Raw genomic sequence first — 26,778 nt, 5'->3', positions numbered from 1 at the left:
ATGTTCTAAAATTGTGATGATGGTCACACAACTCTGAGTCTGCCAAAAATCCCTGAATTGTTTCTTTTGTTACATAACATTTTTCAACCCAAATTTTCTAAGACTTTACCTCTTTTTCTGATATTCTAAGTCGATCTTCCCACCACCACCACCCCAGCCACACCCCACAGCATGTGGGATCTTAGTTCCCCGCCCAGGGATCTAACCCTCACCATCCCATCCCCCCATTGAGTGGAAGCTCAGAGTCTTAACCACTGAACCTCCAGGGAAGCCCCTCTAAGCCAAACTTTTAAACACTACAGCACCTAACACAAGTTTTCATACATAGAACAAGAAGTGGTTTCTCCTCTGAATGAGATAAAACACAAAGCAAATTTTACTAATTACAAATTTAATGATAGAACTAATTATAGTTTAAATATACTTTTTCTTCTTTTTTTTTGCTGTGTCGCATGACTTGCAGGATCTTAATTTCTCAACAGGAATTGAATCCAGGCCCCCTGAAGTGGAAGGGCAGAGTCCTAACCACTGGACTGACAAGGAATTCCCAGAAACAGTTTTAAGACATGTAAACAATTCAGTGATAAATTTCAAATGTCATAAAATATCTGTGGGAGATTTGGGCTGACATATATACCTTACTATATGTGAAAATAGATAACTAATGAGGATCTACTTATAGCACAGTATACTACTACACAGACTTCTCAATAAGTCTGTAATGATCTATACGGGAAAGAATCTAAAAAAGAGTGAATATATGTGTGTGTGTGTGTGTGTGTGTGTGTGTGTGTATAAATATATATACGAATATGCTCAAAATTCTCCAAGCCAGGCTTCAGCAATACATGAACCAAGAACTTCCAGATGTTCAAGCTGGTTTTAGAAAAGGCAGAGGAACCAGAGACCAAATTGCCAATATCTACTGGATCATCAAAAAAGCAAGAGAGTTCCAGAAAAACATCTATTTCTGCTTTATTGACTACACCAAAGCCTTCGACTGTGTGGATCACAATAAACTGTGGAAAATTCTGAAAGAGATGGGAATACCAGACCACCTGACCTGCCTCTTGAGAAACCTGTATGCAGGTCAGGAAGCAACAGTTAGAACTGGACATGGAACAACAGACTGGTTCCAAATAGGAAAAGGTGTACGTCAAGGCTGTATATTGTCACCCTGCTTATTTAACTTCTATGCAGAATACATCATGAGAAACGCTGGGCTGGAGGAAGCACAAGGTGGAATCAAGATTGCCGGGAGAAATATCAATAACCTCAGATATGCAGGTGACACCACCCTTATGGCAGAAAGTGAAGAGGAACTAAAAAATCTCTTGATGAAAGTGAAAGAGGAGAGTGAAAAAGTTGGCTTAAAGCTTAGCATTCAGAAAACTAAGATCATGGCATCCAGTTCCACCACTTCATGGCAAATAGATGGGGAAACAGTGGAAACAGTGTCGGAGTTTATTTTTTGGGCTCCAAAATCACTGCAGATGGTGACTGCAGCCATGAAATTAAAAGATGCTTACTCCTTGGAAGGAAAGTTATGACCAAACTAGACAGCATATTAAAAAGCAGAGACATTACTTTGCTAACAAAGGTTCGTCTGGTCAAGGCTATGGTTTTTCCAGTGGTCATGTATGGATGTGAGAGTTGGACTGTGAAGAAAGCTGAGCACCAAAGAATTGATGCTTTTGAACTGTGGTGTTGAGGAAGACTCTTGAGAGTCCCTTGGACTGCAAGGAGATCGAACCAGTCCATCCTGAAGGAGATCAGTCCTGGGTGTTCATTGGAAGGACTGATGCTGAAGCTGAAACTCCAATACTTTGGCCACCTCATGAGAAGAGTTGACTCATTGGAAAAGACCCTGATGCTGGGAGGGATTGGGGGCAGGAGGAGAAGGGGACGACAGAGGATGAGATGGCTGGATGGCATCACCAACTCGATGGGCATGAGTTTGAGTAAACTCCAGGAGTTGGTCATGGACAGGGAGGCCTGGCGTGCTGCAATTCATGGGGTCACAAAGAGTCGGACATGACTGAGCGACTGAACTGAACTGATACATATATATATATCTATTGTAAATCAACTGTACCACAATAAAAATTTTTTAAATACTAAAATAGATAAAAATGAAATCCTAAAAACTATTCAATTAATCCACAGGATGGCAAGGAAAAAAACAATGGAAATGGCAAGAGAAAAAAAAAAACAGAGGAAACAAAAAGAAAACAATAACAAAATAACCAACTCAAGTTTACAGCCCAAAAAAATAAAATAAAATATCTCATTTCTGTGAGTTTCCATTACATACACAAAATTTATATGTGTTCTATAAAAATACTCATAATATTTACTGAAAAAAGTATGTATATATTTTATGTTACTATATTTGTACTTATATAAATATATTTATTCACATACAAAAGAGTTAGAAAAAAATAGGCAAAAATGATAGGAGTTTTGCAAAGATGTCAGAATTATTGGTAAATTTTTAAAGCTTTCAGTAAAATTGTCATTTTTTTTTTCAACTGAGAAGAGAAAATTTTCCAATGAAAGTAAGAAGAAGCTATTTGTATATCACTGGTCAATAAACCAGAAACTATTCTTTAATTAAATTCACCCCATTGTGAGTTTGTAATCTTAGAAAATGTTTGATTCTCTTTATCCATCCAACAGGCAAGATTTAAAACAATATATAATCAATTCTTCTCTCCCCTCTGTGAAGTCTCTCAAACTAGATCCAGGGAGACCCCCTCTGGAGATGAGAGTGAAGTTCAGTTTAACCTGTGCCCACATGGCTCCAACATTTAAAAACTCTCTTAAAATACCTGGGTTAATATGTATAGGGCTCCTTTCAGTGAGGTATAGGACATTCACTGCACAACTGAACACAGTGACTGTCCTTTTTTTTAACGGCTTATTTTGTGCTGGTGTAAGGCCAGTTGACAATGTTGAATAGTTTCAGTGAACAGCAAAGGGACGCAGTCATATATATCCATTCTCTGGATGTATATATATCCAGTCATATATATACATGTATATCCATTCTCTGCCAAACTCCCCTCCCATCCAGGCTGCCACATAATACAGAGCAGAGTTCCCTTGCTATACAGTAGGTCCTTGCTGATTATCCATTTTAAATACAGCAGGGTGTACATATCCAACCCAAACTCCCTCACTAACCCTTCCCCCATCCTTCCCCCCAGCAACTATAAGCTCCTTCTCAAAGTCTGAGTCCATGGCTATTCTTAGAGGAGGAATTTTGGGAAGCTTTACAGCATGTCTTTATGGCATAAGTTTGCTATCATTTCATCTTGCTTTGTCATCTTGTGTAGATTTTTCTTCTGTACAAGATTATAAATTCTGTGAAAGTGAGGACAGGGCAGGACACATCTTAGATATTTGCTATGTATAGATGGGTTAGATAGAATGGAATAAAGTCTTTTGAAAGACACAACAAATAAATAGAGTGTTTAAAAATTAAAATAGAACACCTGGATTAGCATCTCTCTGTGTGTCTAGCTTATGCTAGCCAATCACCAGAAACAACGTAATCAGTCACATTTTATTAAATAATAGGGAAGAAATTCTCAGCCAAATGATTGATAAATGAAGAGGTGGTTTATTTCAGTCAAATCCATTTGGTCCACTCTATTTTGACTAAGTATCAACAACCTCAGATATGCAGATGATACTACTCTAATGGCAGAGGGTAAAGAGGAACTAAAGAGCCTCTTTTTTTTTTTTTTTCTTTAAAGAGCCTCTTGATGAGGATGAAACAGGAGAGTGAAAAAGCGGGCTTAAAATTCAACAATCCAAAAACTAAGATCATCCGGCTCCATCACTTCACGGCAAAGGGAAGAGGGAAAAGTGGAAATAATGACAGATTTTATTTTCTCAGGCTCCAGGATCACTGTGGACAGTGACTGCAGCCACAAAATTAAAAGATGATTGCTCCTTGGAAGAAAAGCTATGACAAATCTAGACAGTGTGTTAAAAAGCAGAGATATCACTTTGCTGACAAAGGTCCATCTAGTCAAAGCTATGGTTTTTCCAGTAGTCATGTATGGATATGAGAGTTGGACCATAAAAAAGGCTGAACACCAAAGAATTGATGTTTTTGAATTGTGGTGCTGGAGAATATTCTTGAGAGTCTCTTGGACTGCAAGAAGATCAAGCCAGTCAATCCTAAAGGAAATCAGAGTATTCATTGGAAGGACTGATGCTGAAGCTGAAGCTCCAATTCTTTGGCCACCTGATGTGAAGAGCCAACTCATGGAAAAGACCCTGAAGCTGGGGAAATTGACGGCAGGAGGAGAAGGGGATGACAGAGGATGGGACGGTTGATTAGCATCACCAAATCAATGGACGTGAGTTTGACCAAACCCCAGGAGACAGTGAAGGACAAGGAAGCCTGGCATGCTGCCATCCATCGGGCTGCAAAGAGTCGGACACAACTTAGCCACTGAAAGACAATCTTGCCTAAACAAAGAGACCATTCAGGAAAATATCTGTTGCAAAATGAATTTCTACTTCAGTAAAGTGTTAAAAAAAAAAAAAGAAAAAGAAAAACAACATGATCCGCACAAAGCCTTTGTAGGACCAAACTCATTTTTTTACAAATATAAAATATAACCATACTTCCAATTTTAACAATTTATCTTGGCAATTCTTTACTTCTGATACTGACTCCATATTTTAAATACAGACTGTACAAATTACAAATTTAAAAAGCCAACATGGCGGATATAACGATCTCCTATAATCAGCTACTGTCAATCACCCCAACTCATATTTTATCCTATGCTCAGCTCCTGATTCAGTGACTGGGATACATAGGGAGGTTAAAGGGTATCGAGCCCTGCAGCGAACTAGACAGAGTCAGAAAGACAGGACATACAGTTCAGTGATAGTAATAGTCACTCAGTCGTGTCTGACTCTGTGACCCATGGACTGTAGACTGTAGGCTCCTCTGTCCATGGGGATTTCTCAGGCAAGAATGCTGGAGTGGGTTGCCATTTCCTTCTCCAGGGGATCTTCATGATCCAGGGATCAAACTCACGTCTCCTGTGTTGCAGGCAGATTCTTTACCATCTGAGCCCAGTCAGAGAGTAACTAGTGATAACACTACCCTACAAAAAGTGCCCAAAGAATCATTCCAGTAAGTTTTTCTTCACCCAGGAAAAGCATTGATCACAGTGGGATGGTTGGGGAGGGATACAGGCTAAGTTCTTTTCAAGGGTAGCATTTGGACAGATGAAGAGGAAGGAGGGAGACTCTAGACTAAGAGCCTGGTGTGAGCAGGGCACAGAGGCAGGAAAAGTGAAACAGCGAGAACGAGCTAAAACATTCTGCAGAGGTACCACAGCCATACTGAGGCAGATCTCACAATCTAGGCGGAGAGCTTCATGTCCTTTTCTAGCAACGTGAAACCACAGGCAGGGAAAACCGTTAGAATATTACACTGACCAAGATTTGAAGTAACAAGTCCCAATCCCAAAGGGCAGAAATGGAAATGAATAAAAAGGACTTGGAGAGACTTTGCCAAAAAGAAAGGAAAAAAATAATCAAAGAATCTGGCCTTTGTCTAAAATCTAGTGAATTACTTAGGGAGGAAAAAAAAAAAGGACAGTATCATGGTTTCAAGAAAACTCCAAACCCTTCCAAATAGGTTTGAAGAGAGGAAGTAAGATGAGCTTTGCAGAAACAGCAAGAATATATTTCAATAAGAGAGTGATGAATCACTCTCATATTGTTGTCCTATTGTATTTTTTGATGCAGCATACAAAATATACACTTACAAAACGTATAATTTAGTGGGAAAGTCTTGTATTGCCACCCCCCAAAAAAAGCTACATGTGGGGCTAATTTAAATAACACTATACCTTCAGTCTAAAGTATTTACAAATAAATACATAATTTACCTGGGACTTTTTTCCCTATCACAACACCATAGTTCACACACACATATACACCAACTGGAAGATACATTTATAAGCCACTGATAATACAAGTCCTCCTTTAACTTCATCGCTGGTTACATTATTAATAGGCATCTTCAGTTCCTTTATGACACTTCTTTAAGGACTCAGATTGTATGTAAATGTACAGTCAAAGCATTCCAACCAGTTTGTGAAAACTCTTAGACCAAAAAGAAAGTCTCAGACATACAAAGGAAAAGCTGTGTTTCTCATCTCCTCATGGGCATCTTTCAATGCCCTACAGCCAAAAGTCCAGGTATGACTTTGTGTTTGAAGGAAAGTAAGGAAGTAAGAAGATATTTGTAACATGCCAACTGGTCTTAGAGTAAATGACGTCCGACCCTAAAACCAGTGTGGCTCCCCACCATATTATCCTGTCCAACTACCATTTTGGGGAGTCTTCAAAGGGTCCCGAGAGCTTCATAATCTCTCAAAACAAACTATGTTTCCCTTAGAGTCATTTAAAAATTATGCTTTATATAAGTATAAATATAAATATGTTGTGATACCATGTATCACTCCAGTAAGAAGGAGAAGCAGAAACTTAAAGACTCACAATATGTTTAGATTATCTGTCACTCATTCACCAAAAATGTATTCAGTATCCACATGCTATGTACTGTGCTTCAGGAAAATGATGGTGGGAAACAGCTGACTATCCCCCCCTTTTTAGGACACTTACCATTTGGCAGGAGATGCAAATATTCATTCAAAGATCTCCCTAATAAATGTGTAAGTATATGCTGACCAAAGCTATGAAAAAAAGGCGTCTACCCAATCAAAAAATGGGCCAAAGAACTAAACAGATATTTCTCCAAAGAAGACATATAGATGGCTAACAAACACATGAAAAGATGCTCAACATCACTCATTATCAGAGAAATGCAAATCAAAACCACAATGAGGTACCATTACACGCCAGTCAGGATGGCTGCTATCCAAAAGTCTACAAGCAATAAATGCTGGGGAGGGTGTGGAGAAAAGGGAACCCTCTTACATTGTTGGTGGGAATGCAAACTAGTACAGCCACTATGGAAAACAGTGTGGAGATTTCTTAAAAAACTGGAAATAGAACTGCCATATGACCCAGCAATACCACTTCTGGGCATACACACCGAGGAAACCAGAACTGAAAGAGACACGTGCACCCCAATGTTCATCGCAGCACTGTTTATAATAGCCAGGACCTGGAAGCAACCTAGATGCCCATCAGCAGATGAATGGATAAGGAAGCTGTGGTACATATACACCATGGAATATTACTCAGCCATTAAAAAGAATTCATTTGAATCAGTTCTAATGAGATGGATGAAACTGGAGCCCATTATACAGAGTGAAGTAAGCCAGAAAGATAAAGAACATTACAGCATACTAACACATATATATGGAATTTAAAAAGATGGTAACGATAACCCTATATGCAAAAAAGAAAAAGAGACACAGAAGTACAGAACAGACTTTTGAACTCTGTGGGAGAAGGTGAGGGTGGGATGTTTCGAAAGAACAACATGTATATTATCTATGGTGAAACAGATCACCAGCCCAGATGGGATGCATGAGGCAAGTGCTCGGGCCTGGTGGGCTGGGAAGACCCAGAGGAATCGGGTGGAGAGGGAGGTGGGAGGGGGGATCGGGATGGGAAATACGCGTAACTCTATGGCTGATTCATATCAATGTATGACAAAACCCACTGAAAAAATAAAAAATAAAAATTAAAAACAAAAAAGGCGTCTGATGCTTTGAAAGGATGAAAGAATGGGGATCACTGAGTTGATATCAGCAGAACTTAGTGCAATCGAGAAAATGGATACATGTATGGCTGAGTCCCTTTGCTGTCCACCTGAAACTCCCACAGCATTGCTAATCGGCTATACTCCAATGCAAAACAAAAAGTTTAATATAAAATAAGGAGGAGAATTCAGAAGCATAAAGTTATGAGTAGGTAAAGTGAGAATGCTTTGATTAATAAACTCCCTAACTCCCTACAGCAGAACTTTAATGATAATAGAAGCTGTCAAAATAAAAAAAAAAAAAAAAAAGAAAAGAAAACTTACTGGACTACTGAGCTATAAAATGCAGTTAATCCACTAATACATTTATTTACCTTATCCCGAGGAGCCATCCCAGTGGCTCCTTTACCTGAGGTGGGCATGCCAGCATTAATTAAAATCCACCCTAAGACAAAGTGCCAGGGCCTTTGAAGCACATTCACAGGGAACATCACATGGCTCTAGGTGGTATTTTGGCATCTTTAATTTCCCAAATTAAAGAATGCTCATTAAAAAGTTAAGTTTTGAGTAGTACACACTCCCCTGGTTCCTCTCACCACTCTCTTTCATCTAGCACAGTTCCACTTGTATCACTCCTAGGATGACAGAGGAAGGCACAGAGTGCCTGAACCACAGAAAGTTCTCCTGCCCACCCGCCTCCTTTCCTCTCGCCCCCTCGCTCAGCCTGTCCTCCCCGACCATCCACAGTCCATGAGCAGCGGTCAGCGGTCAGGGAGGCGGGTCCCCGGGGGGCACGGTACTTACTTTCTTTCCTCCAGCAGGGCGATCTCCTTTTTCACCTCGCGGTATTCCTCTGCTATCTGACAGTGCTGCTTGTACACCTGCATGGATTCCACGGAGTCATGACAAGGCGGCAGAGGCTTCACAAAAAAATGAGAAGAAATCAGTCCATTTCCTTGTAGCAGAATAAATTACCAACCATCGTGCTATCCTGATGATCTTCAGAGGGAGAGGTTTAGCAGGAGAATGGCATTGTCAACCCACACTGGACAGGGATTGGCTGATTCTATCGGACTACAAATGGAGAGGTGGCCCGATGCCTCCCACCTCCATGCATCTTCCAGTGTTATTCCAGGGCACCCTCAGGCCCAGGCCAGAGTCGAGACCCATGACAGGTCAGTTACCTGCCATGCACTGAAAAATAAGTCCCCTATAATTCTAAGAATCTTAAACTCTGCTTTATAGAATATTTCAGTTGTCTGTTCAATCATTCCTTGATTTCTATTCCTGATGCCCAGAGGCATAAAGGCAACTTGTAGAGAGGGGGAGCCCTACAAGAAAGGAATCCAATAAACTTACTTACAAAAAAATAGAGTCACAGAAATAGAAAAGAAACCTATGGTTACCAGGGGAGAATAGGGGGGAGGAATAAACTGTGAGATTGGGATTAATGTACACACAATACTATACATAAAATAACAACTAATAAGGGCTTACTGTATAGCACAGGAAACACTATTCACTAGTCTGTAAGGACTTTGTGGAAAAGAATCTTAAAATAGTAAGACGCAAGTGTATAACTGATTCACTTTGTTGTACACTTGAAACTAACACAATATTGTACATCAACTATACTCCAAGAAAAAAAAAAAGAAAGGAATCCAAACTGAAGAAATGATGCTGGCCTGGAAATAATGCTTGCAAGAATTAACAAACCATATGAAAGACCAAATCCCAAATAAAACAACGCTTACAACATGTGCAGGCAAAGAGAACAAGGATTCCTGTCTGTGCATTTCTCCCATCCTTGGGGGGTAAAACGGCCAGCGCACAAGTTGTTCTAACCACAGCATGCTGACTTCTTTCCAGAATTTATTTTTAAAGAACTGGTTTTCCCTCAGTTCGCAATTCTAAGTTCTAATTAGCAGCATGATATTAAAAACATTACTTTGAGAAAAACTAAGTTAATATGCTTTTAAAGAGGCTTGTAATCACCCTTTTCAATTATTTATTTATAGAAAAATGTTGCAAACTATCTGAGAAAGGGTTAGTCGCTCAGTTGTGTCTGACTCTTTTGTGACCCCAAGGACTCTAGCCCGCCAGGCTCCTCTGTCCTTGAGATTCTCCAGGCAAGAATACTGGAGTGAGTTGCCATCCCCTTCTCCAGGGATATTCCCAACCCAGTGATCGAACCTGGGTCTTCCGCATTCTCTACCATCTGAGGCACAGGAAAGCCATATATCTGAGAAAGATGACTTAATTGTTATACAGGCTCTTCCGTCTAAACTTCTCTTCACAGTATTCTTAAATATGTAAGCTATGTGTCTGACTAGGTTACAATCTCACTAATTTTATATTAGTAAATGAGAAATAATGAATTCCTTACTACTTGTGCCTCTCATTATATTCTTCAAGGACACTGATTCCTTTGGGTGTCATATTTAGCAGTCTCACGCAAGATATCAAAAAAAATTCTAGAAAGTTCTACAAAATTCTATAAAATCTGACTGATAAGATAACCCTTCCTATTTGTCATGAAGCCTTCTGAATAGAGATCTTCTAAAGGAAATAAAATTCAAACTAGATGTGGATGAAATTAACCTTTATGTGGAACATCTGTTGTGTTCTAATCTATGGAAGTTCATCCAATAATTCTATTATGTAGTATCTTTCCCCACTGCCCCATGAACACATTCACAGCATAAACTCAGCCTGTTGGAACCATTATGCTTTTTTATAGTGAAATAAATTGCAAAGTAGTGCCCAGGAGAATTACAGTACAACTCACTCCAGGAGATAAAGCCATCGCCAAAGGCATTCAGAACTCCTGGCTCCTCTAGTCCTAGAAATCACCACCCCCTTATCAATTTTCGCCTGCTACACTGGCAAATGACCAGATGTAAGAGTAAGGATAATGAAAGCAATTTACTCTGGGTACCCTTGCCAAGCTGCTATTAAATCACCTGTGCCCTGTTAAAGGATTTGCCTACTGGAAAGCCCTAAGATTCAATGCATCCTATTTCCTGCCCTTATGAACACTCATAAACTATATTCAGCTCAGCCCATAAGCTGCCACATGGGGGTACCTGCACCATGAATTCAGCGTAGCCACCTATGAGACAGCCAGAAAATTCTAGGACTCCATGCTTGCATGCCGAAGAGGATACAGATGCAAGAATTCACAGAAAGGAAGAAATGGCCTTCGCTGCTATAGTTTAAAAGGAACACTGAAAATTACAGACAATAATTTTCTTAAGAGGCGAGAGGCCTGTTTTCCCCCTTGGCTTGCCAACACAAAATGCTTTTTTTTTAAAAAGGGCAAGGTTTTCATGACTTCTTTTTTTATTGGCATTGTTTTTCTAAAAGCCTTTTTTATACTAATTTACTTTTTAACTTTGTGGCTGCATTGCCTGGCATGTAGAATCTTAGTTCCCTGACCAGGGATCAAAAGTGTGCCCCGTGCATTGGAAGCAAGGAGTCTTAACTATTGGGCCACGAGAAAAGTCCCTAGATTCATTTTTAAATTGTTCAAATATAAGTGTCTTCTTGCTTTCTCATAACCTTAAGGAAAAAACCCAGCTGAGTCAGAACCAGGTAATCCATTGTACATTCTAAATGATTTTCTTCTATGTGAACCATTTCATAAGTCTTTATTGAGTTTGTTGTGAGATTGCTTCTGTTTTATGTTTAGGTTTTTTGGCCACGAGGCATGTGGGATCTAGTTCCCTGACCAGGGATTGAATTTGCATCCCCTTGCGCTGGAAGGCAAAGGATTAACCACCAGACCACCAGGGAAGTCCCTGTTGGCACTTTTTTTTTTTTTTTTTTTTTAAATATTATTTTATTAGTTGGAGGCCAATCACTTCACAACATTTCAGTGGGTTTTGTCATACATTGATATGAATCAGCCATATAGTTACACGTATTCCCCATCCCGATCCCCCCTCCCCCTGTTGGCACTTTTTAACTCTGGGAAATTTGAAGATGTTTTTATGTACTGGTAGCGTGATCATTGCTAAAGGGACATGAGGAAAGGGAGCATTTCAAGATATATTCAATATCCTCACATGCTCTCAGCAGGCTGACCATGCTATATATCACAATATTTTCAAGACTGCCCACAATTAAGAAGTTTTTCTCAACTTTTTAAAAAGCCAAAAATACTTAGTGTTCAGTGTTTCAGGGAGTGAAATGAGGCCAGGGTCACTTCAGTCTCCTGCCCCCAAGAGCTCTGTCTTCACCCAGCCTGACTTGTAATTCAGCACCAATACACATTCTTCCAATTTGCATGAAAGCATTGAAGAGCAAAACAGATTTTTTTTTTTTTTAAGCAAGGCAAGAAGTGATATTGCACAACCACCACAATATTGTAAAATTGTCTTTTTAGTTGCCAGGGGCTGGTGGAGGCAAGTGCGAGTGAATGAGGAATTATTGGTTAATGGGAACAGAGTTTCAGTTTTGCAAGATGCAAATGTTCTGATGATTGGTTGCACAATAATACAAATATACTTAACACTACTGAACTGTACCCTTAAAACTGATTAAGATGATAATATTTATGTTATGCGTTTTTACCACAATTTTTTAAAAAGTTAATGGAAAAAAAAATAAAGTATCGTTAGATCCTTCTGCTGCCCCCAGCCCATCTTCTAAGCATCGCTTGCAGGATTCCCCACCTGAGACTCACTTTGTTCACACCCTATCTTTCTCTCCTTCCCAAATTTCTCCCCAGGGAATTAAAATTTCCCAGCCCTTTATAACTTGAAACTGTGTGCCTCTAACCCACATGTTGCTGGACAAACTGGAAGTATCCTCTGGTCAGCAGGACCCGCTGCCTCTGGAAAGGCATTTAACATCATTGGTCACTCACCCCGGTTCAGGAAACTAACCCAAGAGTTTTCTAAGCACACATTGTTCTCATCCCAGCAGGAATTTACCTGATGTAAAAAACAGAACTACAGAGTAGTGGGATGTGTGGTCCGGCTTGGCGGAGCCCACTCTCACTGTTTCATGATGAAATGTGGGATTGTGGGTGTGTGTCAAACCGTAAGGTCTTCACCAAAAGTGAGTCGCTCTTCACTTCTTATAAGCCCTCAAAATAGGGGACAATATTTAACCAACGGAGCTCACTGAATAAAGAGTTCGCCTGAGGAAATAGATTCCTAAAATTCAAGCGCAGGAATCAGGTTTCCAGTTTTAAAATGGGGCTACTAGTAGGCTTACATCATGTGACCTTTAAAACACTGGCACTCATGAATTAATCAGGCACACGTTGATTTAAGATACTATTTAGCATGTGCTCACACTAAAAAAAAAAAAAAAAAAAACTAAAAAATAATGTAAAAGGATGCCTGTAGTAACCAGATGAAAAACAGCTATTAATTTCTTGGAATAATAATTAACGCATTTAAAAAAATTTTTAAGTATAGTTGATTTATAGTATTGTGTTAGTCTCAGATATATACAGCAAAGTGATTTTTTTTTATATAGGTGTACATATACATATATACATATATTCTTTTTCAGATTCTTTTCCATTATAGGTTATTACAACATATGGAATATGTTTATCTGTGCTATACAGTAAATTCTCATTTACCTATAACACTTTTATTTTTTGTTTCAATTCTCTTTGCTTGATTTTGACTATTCTCCATCAAGAGATTTTCATACTTATATTCCCATGCTAGGAATGAACAAGCAATAAGTAAAGTCCATGTTGACAGTGAATTTCTTTTCGTTTCATGAAGAGAAATTTTCCTTTCTCCACAGTTACCCTAAATTCTCCCTTGGTTTGGATGCATTTATTGCACGTTCTTATTTAAAGAATGAAATATTGAATTTCGAAGAAAAGGAAGCCAAAGATACCCTATTTGAGTTAGGGACTTTGGGAAGGTCATGTACACACTGCTATGTTCAAAATGGATAACCAAGAAGTACTTATTGTATAGCACAGGGAACTCTGCTCAGTGTTATGTGCCGGCCTGGATGAGAGGAGAGTTTGGGGGAGAATGGACACATGTATATGTACGGCTGAGTCCCTTCGTTCTTCACCTGAAACTATCACAACACTGTCAATCAGTAATACCCCAATATAAAATAAAAGATTGACAATTTGAAAAAAAATCCCACATATACAATCATTTGCAAAAAAAAGAAAAAAATTAAAAAAGAAAAGAAACTGAAAGCATGAAAGTATTCTTCAGGCCCTAGAGCACAAACACTGCAAAACTGCAGAAACAACTTTTCCGATACACTCAATATGTGGTATCTGGTCTATTCACAACACAGCCAGTTCTAAGAAGGTTAAATTAAGACCTTCCCTTGACAGTGTCTCAAGCCAACGTTGAGACACACTTTCCCAAGACACAGATTGGAGTTTGGATGAAGTCAGAGCCCAGGAGAAGGCACTTCCTCCTCTCCCCTATCCCCTCCCTCATCCTGCCGCTGCCTAAGGATAGAGTTTGCAAGGGCTTTAAATTACACAGCAGTGTGAGTGAACCAGTACGATCTCTGGTATCCACCCCAATCATCAGGACCAATTTAACAAGATGAAGTAAGAGAGAAACCACAGGCTCCTATTCCAAGAATGCTGGCTTGAGCCACACCATCCCATCCATCGTTTTATAGCTAGCGCCTCCCGAAATGGACTCTGTCCTCTGGAAAGAGCCCCGTGGGAACGGACCAAGCCAAGCATCTCTCCGCAAGGGGCAAAGCCAGCTTAAGCATTTCCGTTTTCTGCTTGGCTTCTTCAAATACTACTGGCCCCATCCACTTAAAAAACGTAAGAATTTAATTTTCCTCTCCCAGCTTCCCACACAGAGGATATATTTAGAGAACTAAATATTCTACAGTTGCTGAGCAGACTTCTTATTTATTCCTTGATTCTCGGTGTTATCTTTATTTTGGGGGTAGCATGGGGGGTGTCTGGTTTAAATTTGTGTCTCATTTCAATGTCCCCAAATGAACAAGGGTAATTTGTTAAAACTAAATGGAAAACCACAGTCAGGACTAACTGCCATATTTGAAAACTCTTTTATCTTGGAATTGTAAATATTTTTCTTAATATTTTAAGAATTCACATTTCCATAGTATCTACATCATGGTCAAAGTCATCACTAAATAATAATTATACTGCCTATCTTATACATTATATAATATATTATATCATTTATATATTATATGAGTATAATATATTAAACACACAAAATTTTATATAATATTGCTATACATATATAATTTTATATTACACATATATAAAATTGTACTTATGTATAATATGACTTTATATTATATATATAATATTGGAATGAAGGATGTTTAAGTCAATTCTATCAACATAAGCAATTATTAAAGGGACAGATAAGTTGAGTGTCCCAAATGTTTCTAAGAATGCATATCCCAAAAACTGGACTGCTCAAAAAATAATAATAATAAAGCTCCAAGTTATCTATATATGCTTTCTGTGTAGTCACAGCAGCCAAAAAAAACAAACTGTAATATACTTTTTAATACATGTGTGAGAGAGGAAATGGCAGAACTTTTTTTAGTGTTTTATCTGGATGTTCAAGAGCAGTGTAGTAGAATCCTGGAATGCTCACCCTCCATTTTATACCATCTTTGTTTCCCAGACAGCAAGTGATACACTGATGCAAGGCCTAAAAGAAGTTTCAGGAGAGACTGCTAGGCTAACAAGACACTGTAGTATACAACCAAAGCTAAGAAATTGGTTATTTGTGGAGGTGACATCAGTTTCTGCGCTTACCAAACTCTGCCTGAGAAAAGAGCAAGTTCAATGTGTACCGCAGACACCTGTTACTGTCTTCTCAGATTAGATGGGAGGACTTTAGAAGGGATTGAAGCTATTGCTCAATTTGGTTTGGAAAAAAAAAAAAGTCATTGTTTTCCAAATATCTTAAAGAAGAGGGCATCTCCATTCCTAATTCAAAAATCCAAAGAGATGCTTCTCTCATTTCATTTTACACTTATAAAGATACTAGTACTTCAATAGTTCATTCGATAAACAATTTCACTAAAGCAGGAAATTAACATTAATTGAGCAATTATTTTGCCAAGCACTGTGCTATATCTATTCGTCATCTCATTTAATTTGCACAATGATATGAGACGTTGTCTCTACTTCGCAGTCACAAAAGTGAGGTTTGGGACTTCCCTGGCAGTCCAATAGTTAAGACCTTGGGGCTTCCAGTGCAGGGGGCGTGGGTTCGACCCCTGGTTAGGGAACTAAGATCCCACATGTCCCATGGCATGGCCAAAAAAAGAGAAAGAAACTGAAAAAAAAGTGAGGTTTACAGAAAGGAAATAACATGTTCCAAATTACAAAACTAGTAGATGGGGAGCTATAATCCAAATTCAGGTCAGCCTGACGCCACTGTGCATATTCTAATCATTGTCATTCCCCTTACCAAGTTTATTACAATCTAGTTGTTGGCATGTCCTCCACCTGATTATAAAAGCATAATCTTCCCAGGGTAATAAAGATCACAAAGCTTAGCTTTGGATCTTCCATAGGTCAAACTACAATCTCCAAAACATAACCATGTGGTTAAATTTTACTAATAAGACAAATTTGGTTCTGACCAGGCCCTGGGACTGTTAAAGGATTGTGCCATCCTTCAGAAAAGAGAGGGAGGTCAGTCACGACCTCTTCTTCAAATGAAAGGAAACGGAGGCCTAAAGAAAAGTCCTGTTTTTCATTCTTACAAGTGGATATAGAGTTGAACCTCCTTTCTTTTGACAGTATGGTCTAAACTAGCTCTGCCTAAACACTGCCCCTAATGGACATGAAGAATTTAGAAACGAAGTTCCAGGAAAGGAATCCACACAAAATAGAACCAACCTACCATCTGCCACTGGGCTGAGGCCTATATAGAGTTGCTCATTTTAACACCTACCTTACCCCCAAGGTCTCTTGCCCAACATTTCGCATTAATAGAGACATCAAGAGAAATGTTTGTCACTGCTATTCTTGCCCAAGGCTTTTTTTGGCTTCTTTGAAAATAGAAGCACCATAAATTACATGCTCAAACATGTCCAGATTCTTGGCAAAGCAACTGAAAAATCTTGGGGGTCAAATTGGTGGTAGAGTAACTACCAAATACTTTATAGCTGCATTTTATAAACCATGAAAGAGTGTGTAATGGACATCTGAAAGTCAGAACAGATTTTACAAGTCTGTCCTATAACCACAGTATAGCAACCTCACAAATCAAACATTCTCCACATATCAATGTCATTTAAGCAGCCCATAGGTTCTGCCACAGTTGAAAAGAAAAAAATGTTACCTAGATTCAGAATCAGAGATCTAGTCAGAAATAGCAAATTTATGTAGACCAAAATTTGACTCACATGTTTCATCCTTTAAGCGGAGACATAATAGCTTGCACAAATGTTGCAAGGATCAAATGAGATAATTTGTGGGGAAACACTCCTTGTCCAAGTAACACTCAATGTGCATGGGTGGGATTTAAATGTGAGGGTATGCAGAGAGTAGGGCTAGCAATCATCACCTAGCATTAATTATTTTTCATATTTATAAGGCTCTAGGGCTTCTCTGGTGACTCAGATAGTAAAGAATCTGTCTGCAGTACAGAAGGCCTGGGTTAGATCGCTAGGCTGGGAAGATCCCCTGAAGAAGGGAATCGCTACCCACTTCAGTGTTGTTACCTGGAGAATTCTGTGGACAGAGGAGCCCGGCAGTTTACAGTCCATAGGGTCACAAAGAGTCAGAAACTTTAACTTACACTTTCTCGGAGATAAGTAAGAATCAGTTCATCCTCAAGCAAACAGTTACAACCACAAAGCACTTCATATACCTCTGTAACCTAACTTTTATTCTTCTGTAGAGGATTATGATGGTCGGTAAAATTCCAAGAGCCATTATTATGTGATGAAACCACAAGGAACTGACTGTAAAGACAACCTGCTCCACAGAATCGATGGTTTCATACATAAAGCATTTTTATTGCTTTCAATATAGAGACTTTCTGCTGCAGAGTGGCTTAAATTTATATGTTTATGCTAAGCATGGAGATAAGAATCTGCTTTTAGATATAGCTTTGTGTTATCTTTCCCCTCTCAATCCCTACCTTCTTATATTTTAGTCACTCATACCCTAGAGTGTACAATAAAGGTAACAGACAATAGTCTTAGAAGCAAACCTAACCAAATGGCTTGACTAATGGTAAATGTTTATAACAAACTCAATCAGATCCTTCACCCAAAAAACAAGCCCTCACTTAAGTGCTTTCAGCTGTACTGCTGGGAACGCTCTCTCTAGTCATGAAGTGGTAAAACAATGCTATGGGGACTTCCCTGATGCTCCAGTGGTTAAGACTTTGCCTTCCAATGCAGGTCATGTGGGTTTGACCCCGGTCAGGGAGCTAAGATCCTGCGTGCCTCGTGACCAAAGAAACAAAATATAAAACAGAAGCAATATTATAATAAATCCAGTAAAGACTTTTAAAATGTTCCACATCAAAAACTCTTTAAAAAAAGAAAAATAATGCTATATTTTAGGGTGGGAAAGTTGGGGGTATCATAACCCCTGAAGCAGAAATCAGCCTCCCAACTGACTAATTCACTAAGGCTCAATGAAGATGAAATAGTCTCACTGGATTAAATAACTAAATAGACTTAATTTATAATACATGTCAAATGGGACTAAAGCTATAAAATTCAAATAGATCTTGCAATACTTTAACAGAAGAATTATCTGGATAGCTTCCAGGGGTGCTATGAATCCTGTGAAGAGTGATCCACAAGTCAGGGAAGACCATTAATGTTCCCAAAGGAAAAAATTTGTCAATACAAAAAAGTAGAATTCACGATCCACACTATTGATGGGTGAATAAGAATCTGAGCACACATTCACTCTTTTACTTTCAAAACATGCTAACTCCTTAATTTCAGCTGTCTCCTATGATAATAAAATAGCTTTGAGGTAACAGTAAAATAAAGGAGAAAAGTTGTGGCTGGGAAAAAAAAATAGAGTTATTATTTTGCAATCCCAACTACACCACGAGTAGCACATACATAGGCCTCTGGAAGGACAGAGCCTAAGCAAGGGAGGTTGTATGCCATGTGAGCATACCAGACTGGAAAGCAGAGGAACGGCTGAGTTGTCCTCCATGATGAGAAGAGAGGTTGGGGGTGTGGTTATATCTCAGGAATCAGGAGAGCTGGGATGAAGACCCCACACGGGGACGGGAGAGGAAGGAGGTACTGTAGGTCACAGCTGCAGAAGACATTTTAGAGGAGAATGGAGCTGTCTTTTGACAGCTGTGTGGTCATAACCTCCCACCTCCTGGGCCACCTTCAGTAATCTCCACATCACTGATATGGCTCTGTTGGCAGGCTTTCTATCGGAGGACTGGGATGATGCCCAGGACTGTGCAGAGATGAGGTAAGGACTCCTCCAGGAGGTCTGATCACACCTGATGTTGACCCATCTTGGGTCAACACTTGTTGGGTCAGCACCACGTCTAGTCAACATATACCAACGTTGGGTACATTTGCAGGGGACCACCCCAGCAGTGGAGCACCACTCTTCAGACCCAACCTAGGTGCTTCCAGATTGCAAAAGAAGGACCCTATCTCGGGTTGCACAGGGCTCATTCTTGGTTCTTCCCACCTCTGTCAAGGGCTGTTCCGGCCCAGGAGTCCCAAATTCAAAAGATATTAGGATACCAGGCACATACACATGGGAAAACTACCCAGTATAAGTCAGGAAGAAACATCAGCTGGGAACCAACTGGAGGCGGTAGACCCCCTCCCCCCATGAAAGATTTCAGAATTGGTATTTAGAGAAAAAAAGTGGTGACTAAACAAATATCTGTAATGGGATTCAAGACCCCTACTAGACTGGTCTAAATGTGACTGCAAAGTGAAGTACTCAAGAGAACATCTGACCCAAGGCCAGTATCCAGTATTTCCAGCAGAACCTTGTCCTAAAGTCATCTTTCTGAAATCATTATACATCATCTGAAGAAAATTAATGTGTCATAAATTAGCTCCTTCCAAATAATTCTGCTGTATTAAAAGAGGATATCTTTGATAGATCATCCATAAGTTATGCATACAAAATATCAGGGTGGCCAAAAAGTTCATTAGTGTTTTCCATAAGTACATAAAATATTCAGAAGATTTAACTTAATTACATTCTATTAAGAATTCTCAGAGAACTGGGGAGGGGTTAACGGTGGAGTAGAGAAAGGAAGATTATTCTGAATCTTGCCACACATGGCAAGTCTCCCTTGTAGTTTATCACTAAATCACCAACCCACCATGGGCCAAAACTGCAATGGCCCAGAAACATCCACAGGCAAGGAGAGCAGGGACCAGACCATCCCCACGCTCCAAAACTCCTTCAAAGGAGGAGCTTGCTATAACAACTTAGGGGGTGGGAAAGGGTGGGAGGTGGGAGGGAGGTTTGTGAGGGAGGGGACATATGTATACCTATGGCTAACTCATGCTGGTATATGGCAGAAATGAAACCAACATTGTAAAACAATTATCCTTCAGTTCAAATAAATAATTTTTTTTTAATGTAGGAACTTGTTTATATCCTGAGTTCTTAATATTCTTATGTGATAGCCAGATAGACAGGGACATTACCTGAGAGTTCGTGACCATGGAGTCCTAGAAATTAAGACCTTGATGACGTGAAATCTCCACTCTGTCTACAAATCAGTCTTTCCCAATTAGATGACTTTTCCATTCACTGTATTTTATGAAACTAAGGAGGAAAAGTGAAAGATTCTATAGAAAAACACTTACCTGTAGTTGTTGCTCTAATTCTGGAAAGGCCAGAGGAATGGCATCTTCAGGTGGTGTATCATCTAAAACATGAAAATAAAAATTCTTCACCATGAGAGCCCTTTCTCTGGGGAGAGTTGTCCTGCTCTTGCCATCTTCGGACCTGTATACATCGGTTAGGGACAGAAAGAATGCAGAAGGCAATTTTGCTCATTTTTGGTACACTGTGATCTCTCTGTCCCAAAACTTTGCAAGCAGAATCCTCAAATGCTCAGTCTGGTAGTTCCCCAGTGAAGAAACACTGCTTGTCTTTCAATACTCTGACGTTAGCCAAAACCAAAAAATATGATATGCAGGAAAGTGCTTTATTTAACAAGGTGATAATGAGGTGGCCAGGACAACCTCAACAGAACAGAAGAACGTGTGAGTGAAAAGGAGAAGTGTTACTTCTGCCCTGAAAGACTCCAAGGGCGGCCGGCTTTGATGGGTTTGCCCTCTGCCCTTACCACAAACCACCACTGCCAGGCAGGTGACCAGAGCTCCGTCGTCTAGGTTACAGGCGGCCACCCAGTCAGGGCGCTTCTTCCCAGAGCAGCAATGCCAACCTGACGTCCAAGCCGCTGCCCTGATGCAGGAGAGCCCGCAACTCTGCCCTCAGCTGCCCTCCCTGGCTGGCAGCAATAGCAGGTGTTGGGACGTCCCCAGTGGCCCCGTGCTGAGAATCCACCTCCCAACGCAGGGGACGTGGGTTCAAACCCTGGTCGAGGAATTAAGACCCCACATGCCAACGGGGACAACTAAGCCCATGACACAACGAGAAAGCCCACATTTCTCTAGCAGAACAGAGAAAGCCCAAGCGCCCCAAGGAAGACTCAGTACAGCCAAAAACATTAAAATAGGCGGGTGCTGCTGGATCAAAAGAGGCGGTCCACAGAAGCATCAGAGGAAACCTGAGAGGTTTACCCCAATCTCTTCAAGAATCTGCTGCTGCTATCCTTGCCGTAGCAATAAGGCTGACCTCCTTAGACAAAAAGACTATGGGGATTGTACCAGGCAATCACTGGCAGGAGGAAAGTTTTCTACAGCAGAATTTCTGAAAGAATTCATGTCAGTTGCATTCACATGGGAAGAAAAGCTGTGCATATAGTCAGAAGAAAGTGCTTCTCAAGAAAAATATGATCTTGAAATAGAGCATTTTGACCTTCACTAGGAAGTTTAAAAGAGTTATGGAATCCAGAGTAGTGAGTAGCTGTTGGTGTTCATTCTATTATTCTGTACAGATAAAGACAGAACTATGGGGGACTTCCCTGGCAGTCCAGTGGCTAAGACTCCAAGCTTCCAATGCAGGGGGTGCAGGTTCAATTCCTTGTCAGAGAACTAAGATCCCACAAGCCTCAAGGTGTGGACAAAAATAATTAATACATAAAATATAAACGAACAAAAAATTAGAAAATTCTGAACAGAAAATATATTTTTTAAAAAAGAAGTGTAGTGGTTCCAGTTGAACCTTAACAAAGCAATTTTACCATTAATAAAGACTGTTTTTAAAGATTTTTTTTAAAAGAACATACTTCTGACCTTTAGCCATGGTATGAAAGGACAGCCCTCTCATCAGCAGAACCTCTGTATCTCTGGCCCTGTGGGTCCACTCACCATTCATTTCCAGTCCTCTTCCTGCTGACCACACCCAACCCAGGTATGACTATGAGAATAAGATGAAATACAGGCTAAATGAATAACTGAAAAGTCAAAACTATTTTAAATTATAAGAAAGAAAGATCGTGGGGTTTTTTTTATGTTCTCACTACCATAACAAAATTCATTTATAAAATCTGTTGAAGTTCTATTTGAAACTCGAGAAGGGATATGGTCCATACACAATGCAGAAGGCAGCATCCTCTATCCATTTGTTGACAACACAATCCAAATAAAATGCAGTAGACAAAGAGTGTGGGCTTCCCATGTAGCTCAGCTGGTAAAGAATCCAGCTGGATACTTGGGTTTGATCCCTGGGTTGGGAGGATCCTCTGGAGAAGGGAAAGGCTACTCACTCTAGTATTCTGGCCAGGAGAATTCCATGGACTGTGTAGTCCAAGGCGTCGCAAAGAGTCAGACACAAAGAGTGACTTTCACTTTCTTCCAGACAAAGAGTTCTGAGTTTCTGAGGGATTACATTTCATCCAAGGCACCAAAGATTATCACCAGAAAGATAATTCAAACAAGGACAGGATTCATCCCTGCCAAATGCGTCAAGAGCATCTGGTACATTTTAGCCAAGGGTAGTATAAACAACAATAGAAGTGTAGCAATACCCCCACTTAAGAGTGGCCTCAGACAATAACAGTGTGGTCCCAACGGTGAATTCATCTGCGCCTGTACCTACCAGACAATGCCCCCAGGTCCACTGACGCTATGCAGCTTCAGAGAACGAGTACAAATGGGGGGGGACCTTCTTCCCAAGACCCTCGCTGCAGGCTGGAGGGCCGTCTCACCATGAAATGAGGACAGTCAGCCCCCTGGTCCTTGGAGTGGACTCTTCCTACTCAGAAGTGACAACTTCTGCCCAATATTTTGTGTCTTTTTCAATCCATCTCATCATTTGCAAAGAATTGAACAAAAAACAAGATTTTTTTCAGGAGCAAGTTGACACTAGAGAGGCAAGAGTTTAGGTGGTAGCCACAATGCAGAGGCTCATCCAAAACCTTTCCTGATTTGTTTCTATTGACTTTTTGGAGGTAGCCTTTATTATAAAACCTATCATTTGTAAAACAGATTTTGGTTTAAGGTGCATTTAAATTTACTCCAGTAAAACATTCATAACTCAAAGAGGAAAGGGTTAGTCACTCAGTCATGTTCGGCTGTTTGCAATCCCATGGACTGTAGCCCGCCAGGCTCCTCTGTCCATGGAATTCTCCAGGCAAGAATACTGGAGTGGTTGCCATTCCCTTCTCCAGGGAATCTTCCCAACTCAGGGAGTGAACCCAGGCCTCCTGCACCGCAAGCAGATTCTTTACTCTCTGAGCCACTGGGGAAGCCCCGCACAGAGATCATCATCAGCAAGAACCCAAATCATGACTATTTCGGCTCACTGAGCTCAAGGCCAGCAACACTGTTTGGCATGGGTAAATGGGAGCCAAAGTATTCTTCTTTGGCACCCCAATCCTAACAGTCATAGATGAGCAGGCACTTGTTAGGAGGAGAAACCACTCCTATGACGTACTAGAGCAGACAGTGCATTCCAGAATTCTAAAAGACAACCCAGGAATGGAACTCAAGGCTTCCTGGGACTTAATCCACCTTGCCCCTGTGAAGTCATGCTCCTTCCTGCTTAACTATAAAAAGGGGAGAGGGGAACTATTCATCTTTATTACTATAGTAAATAGCAAATATCTGGTGTGACTCAGGATTAATAAAGCCCAAGATAAAAATCTTTCATTATTGATACACCATATATGATAGAAGCACATATATGGAACCAAGTTGACAATTTTGCAGACAAGAAAAGGCTTAAGATTGAATCCTAAAGTTGGGGAAAAAAAAAAGTCTGATTGATTGACATAGAAATAAACACATAAAAAATATTTTCGAAAATAAAGGCAAGATTTTTGTTAAGGAATGGATTGGGCTGGATTAATCCAAGCAGGAAATGACAGCAGAAACAAGAAAAGCAAAGACAGATGTAAGGAATCGACCGTGTTTGAGAGCCAGTCCTGTATTTCATTGCCTGATGCCATCTGGTTTAGCTGGCATCCCTGCCAGCCAGAAATTTCAGGGCTTGCAAAGCTGCTTACAAAGCTGCTCCAAGTTGATGTGTGGTGTGTTTACTTTTAAACAGTGGCTGCCTTCTCTGACTGGTTTTAAAAATAGGCAAATATTCTAAAAGCAGAATAATGAATCACTGGATCGGGCCAAAATGAAAGAAGAAAAATGACTCAGGCAGACTAGTAGCACAGCTGTTCCACAAACATTTGGCCAAATCATTGTAAAACACTTTGACAGTGATATCAGATCGGAGTTCCTAAGTGCAGTTAGGTTTGTTTTGACAATTCCAGAAGCACAAAGTAGAGTGTTCAGTAGCTATGTAAGACACCCCGTTGGTAAATTCGGCTTTTGTTAAAAAAAAAAAAAATAAAGGAGAGTAGCTGCTGGATATGTTTATAATGTGATAAAAATCAGAATGCAAGTACATCTTCTAAAATGTATTTATTTACCAAATATTTATTGATTATTTATACCTATTACATTCAAGGCAGGGACTGAGCTTCTGTGCTCAACTGGTACATCACTTTATCACATTTTTAATGCACTAAGAAAATAATTCATAGGCTTCCTCTTCAAAATGGCACTATGGGCTTGATGGATCGAGCTAAATGTATCCCCAGGAATTTATAAAAGGATGAAAGATAAAGGAAAGAATGAAAGAGGCATTTTTTTTTTTAATAAACAGATGTTCACTGCCTGTTTTGCAAACACAGTGTGACTAAGTCAATGGTACTTAAGATAGAACTTTCTGATTGGTATCCCAACCATTATGACATACCATAGTACATTTTATGATGGGCTTGTCTAAGCATCTATTTAGCAGCTGTTGGATTGCTTCGGTGGTTATTCTGTTTCAGATTTCCTTAAATTGTCCGCTCTGGGTTTCTCCATGAATGGGATAAGCAAGACCCATTGGGTCTGTAACCCAAATCCTCCCTGATATTTAGTAATTAGAGCTATGCAGCCAGAGCTCTCAGAGAATGCTGCAGCTGGAAGGGACTGGGCAATCATCTGGTCCCAGATTCTCAGAGCAGAGCTGGAGACAAAGGGCCCCAAGAAGGGAAAGGAGTCTCATAAGCGGCGTCACACCGCCCAGGGCTCCTCTCCTCTGCCCTGAGCTTCTCCACCTTCTGCTCCGCAGTTTCCCATACATTTGTACTTCATGAGCCAGGAACACATTCCCCAAAACACTGGGAACCATGCCCTCGTGTGTGTGTTGTCTGTGTATCACTCAGCTCTGTCTGACTCTGTGATCCCATGGACTGCAGCCCACCAGGCTCCTCTGGGGACCTTCCCAACCCAGGGATGGAACCCAGGCCTCCTCATTGTAGGCAGGTTCTTTACCATCTGAGCCACCATGGAAGCCCCATGACAACAATAACATTGGATAAATTGAGCTTTATAGACACACATAATCACACACACACTACCATGTTCTTATTTCTTTTGTTTAACATCAGATAGTACAATTTCATCAAAACCAAACCATGTCTATGAACCAGTGTTTGAGAACAACTGCTCTAGACAACATCTTGACTGGATTCTGGAGTCAACCATCTCCCCCTACCCCCCAACCTCTGTGTCCTCAATCCTACACACAACTAAGTCTATCTAGGCTTCCAAACTCTAAATCCTTGGTAAAACAAGTATAGCTTTCCACCCAGAGAAGATGACCTCAGGAGAGGAAGAAGTCACGTTCAGAGAACATTCCCAAGCCTCACTCCACTCCCCAACCAAGAAACTGAGAGACAGCTGGCATAGAATCCATTCAATGCGTCTACATGTCCGGCAGTCAGAGCCGGCTTCCTGGGAATGGACCCGCACAATCGCAATTGCCCTTCACCCAGGCGGTTCACACTTGGCTTAATGATCTGATCTGGGTATGCTATCTTTAAATTCTTAGTAATTTTTGAACAAAGAGCCCCAGAATTTTTGCACTGTGCCTCCACAAATTGTTGTCCTGCCTACAGGACAGCCCCTGGTGCTGGTGCCCAGGAGACTGTGTTTCAAGATACACCAGGGGCAAGTTGACACTAGAGAGGCAAGAGTTTGGGTGGTAGTCACAATGCAGAGGCTCATCCAAAACCTTTCCTGACTACTGTTTGCCTGTGAAGACTCCTAACCACTAAGGACATGGGTCAGGGCCACTTGGTAGGATAGACAGACCTGCATTTGAATCTCGAGTTGGCCACTCTTTAAGTGGTGAAAGTGGAAGATCAACATCTCTTGGAGATTCAGGTTTCTCCTCCGCAAAATGGGTGTGACATTCTCTGTCAGAGATTTATTAGTAAAGGAATTTATATGTCAATCATTTAGCCTAAAGCCTAGCACCTAGGAAATAATCAGTAGTAATAATGAATGCTTAATATAATCGTGTTTACTTTCTCCATCTTTTCACCATAAACTCAGCCAAAGTTGTAACGGTAGAGAAGGGGTATGTGTGTGTGTGTGCATGCTGGCATGTGTGAGTATATGTATAATGGTAGGGATTAAGGGTATTATCTTCATTATCTGAATAATCCAAA

The 26,778-nt window shown here is 40.3% G+C and overlaps 1 protein-coding gene across 2 annotated transcripts in view; it reads right to left on the bottom strand.

Moving 5' to 3' along the window:
- The window catches only part of MAP3K7CL (MAP3K7 C-terminal like), a 48,461-nt gene that overhangs the window by 9,319 nt on the left and 12,364 nt on the right, over nt 1-26,778 (bottom strand). For both annotated transcript variants that reach the window (XM_065913665.1, XM_065913664.1), the window contains exons 3-4: nt 20,513-20,574; nt 8,519-8,634 (exon numbers count right to left, since the gene is read on the bottom strand). In XM_065913665.1, coding sequence (XP_065769737.1) covers nt 8,519-8,634; nt 20,513-20,574 — 178 coding nt within the window. The remainder of the gene's footprint in view (nt 1-8,518; nt 8,635-20,512; nt 20,575-26,778) is intronic.

Source organism: Muntiacus reevesi, chromosome 21 (assembly GCF_963930625.1).
Source record: "Muntiacus reevesi chromosome 21, mMunRee1.1, whole genome shotgun sequence".
Lineage (NCBI taxonomy): Eukaryota > Metazoa > Chordata > Mammalia > Artiodactyla > Cervidae > Muntiacus > Muntiacus reevesi.
Note: the sequence above shows the minus strand (reverse complement) of the source record. Positions and strands in the feature narration are given on the sequence as shown.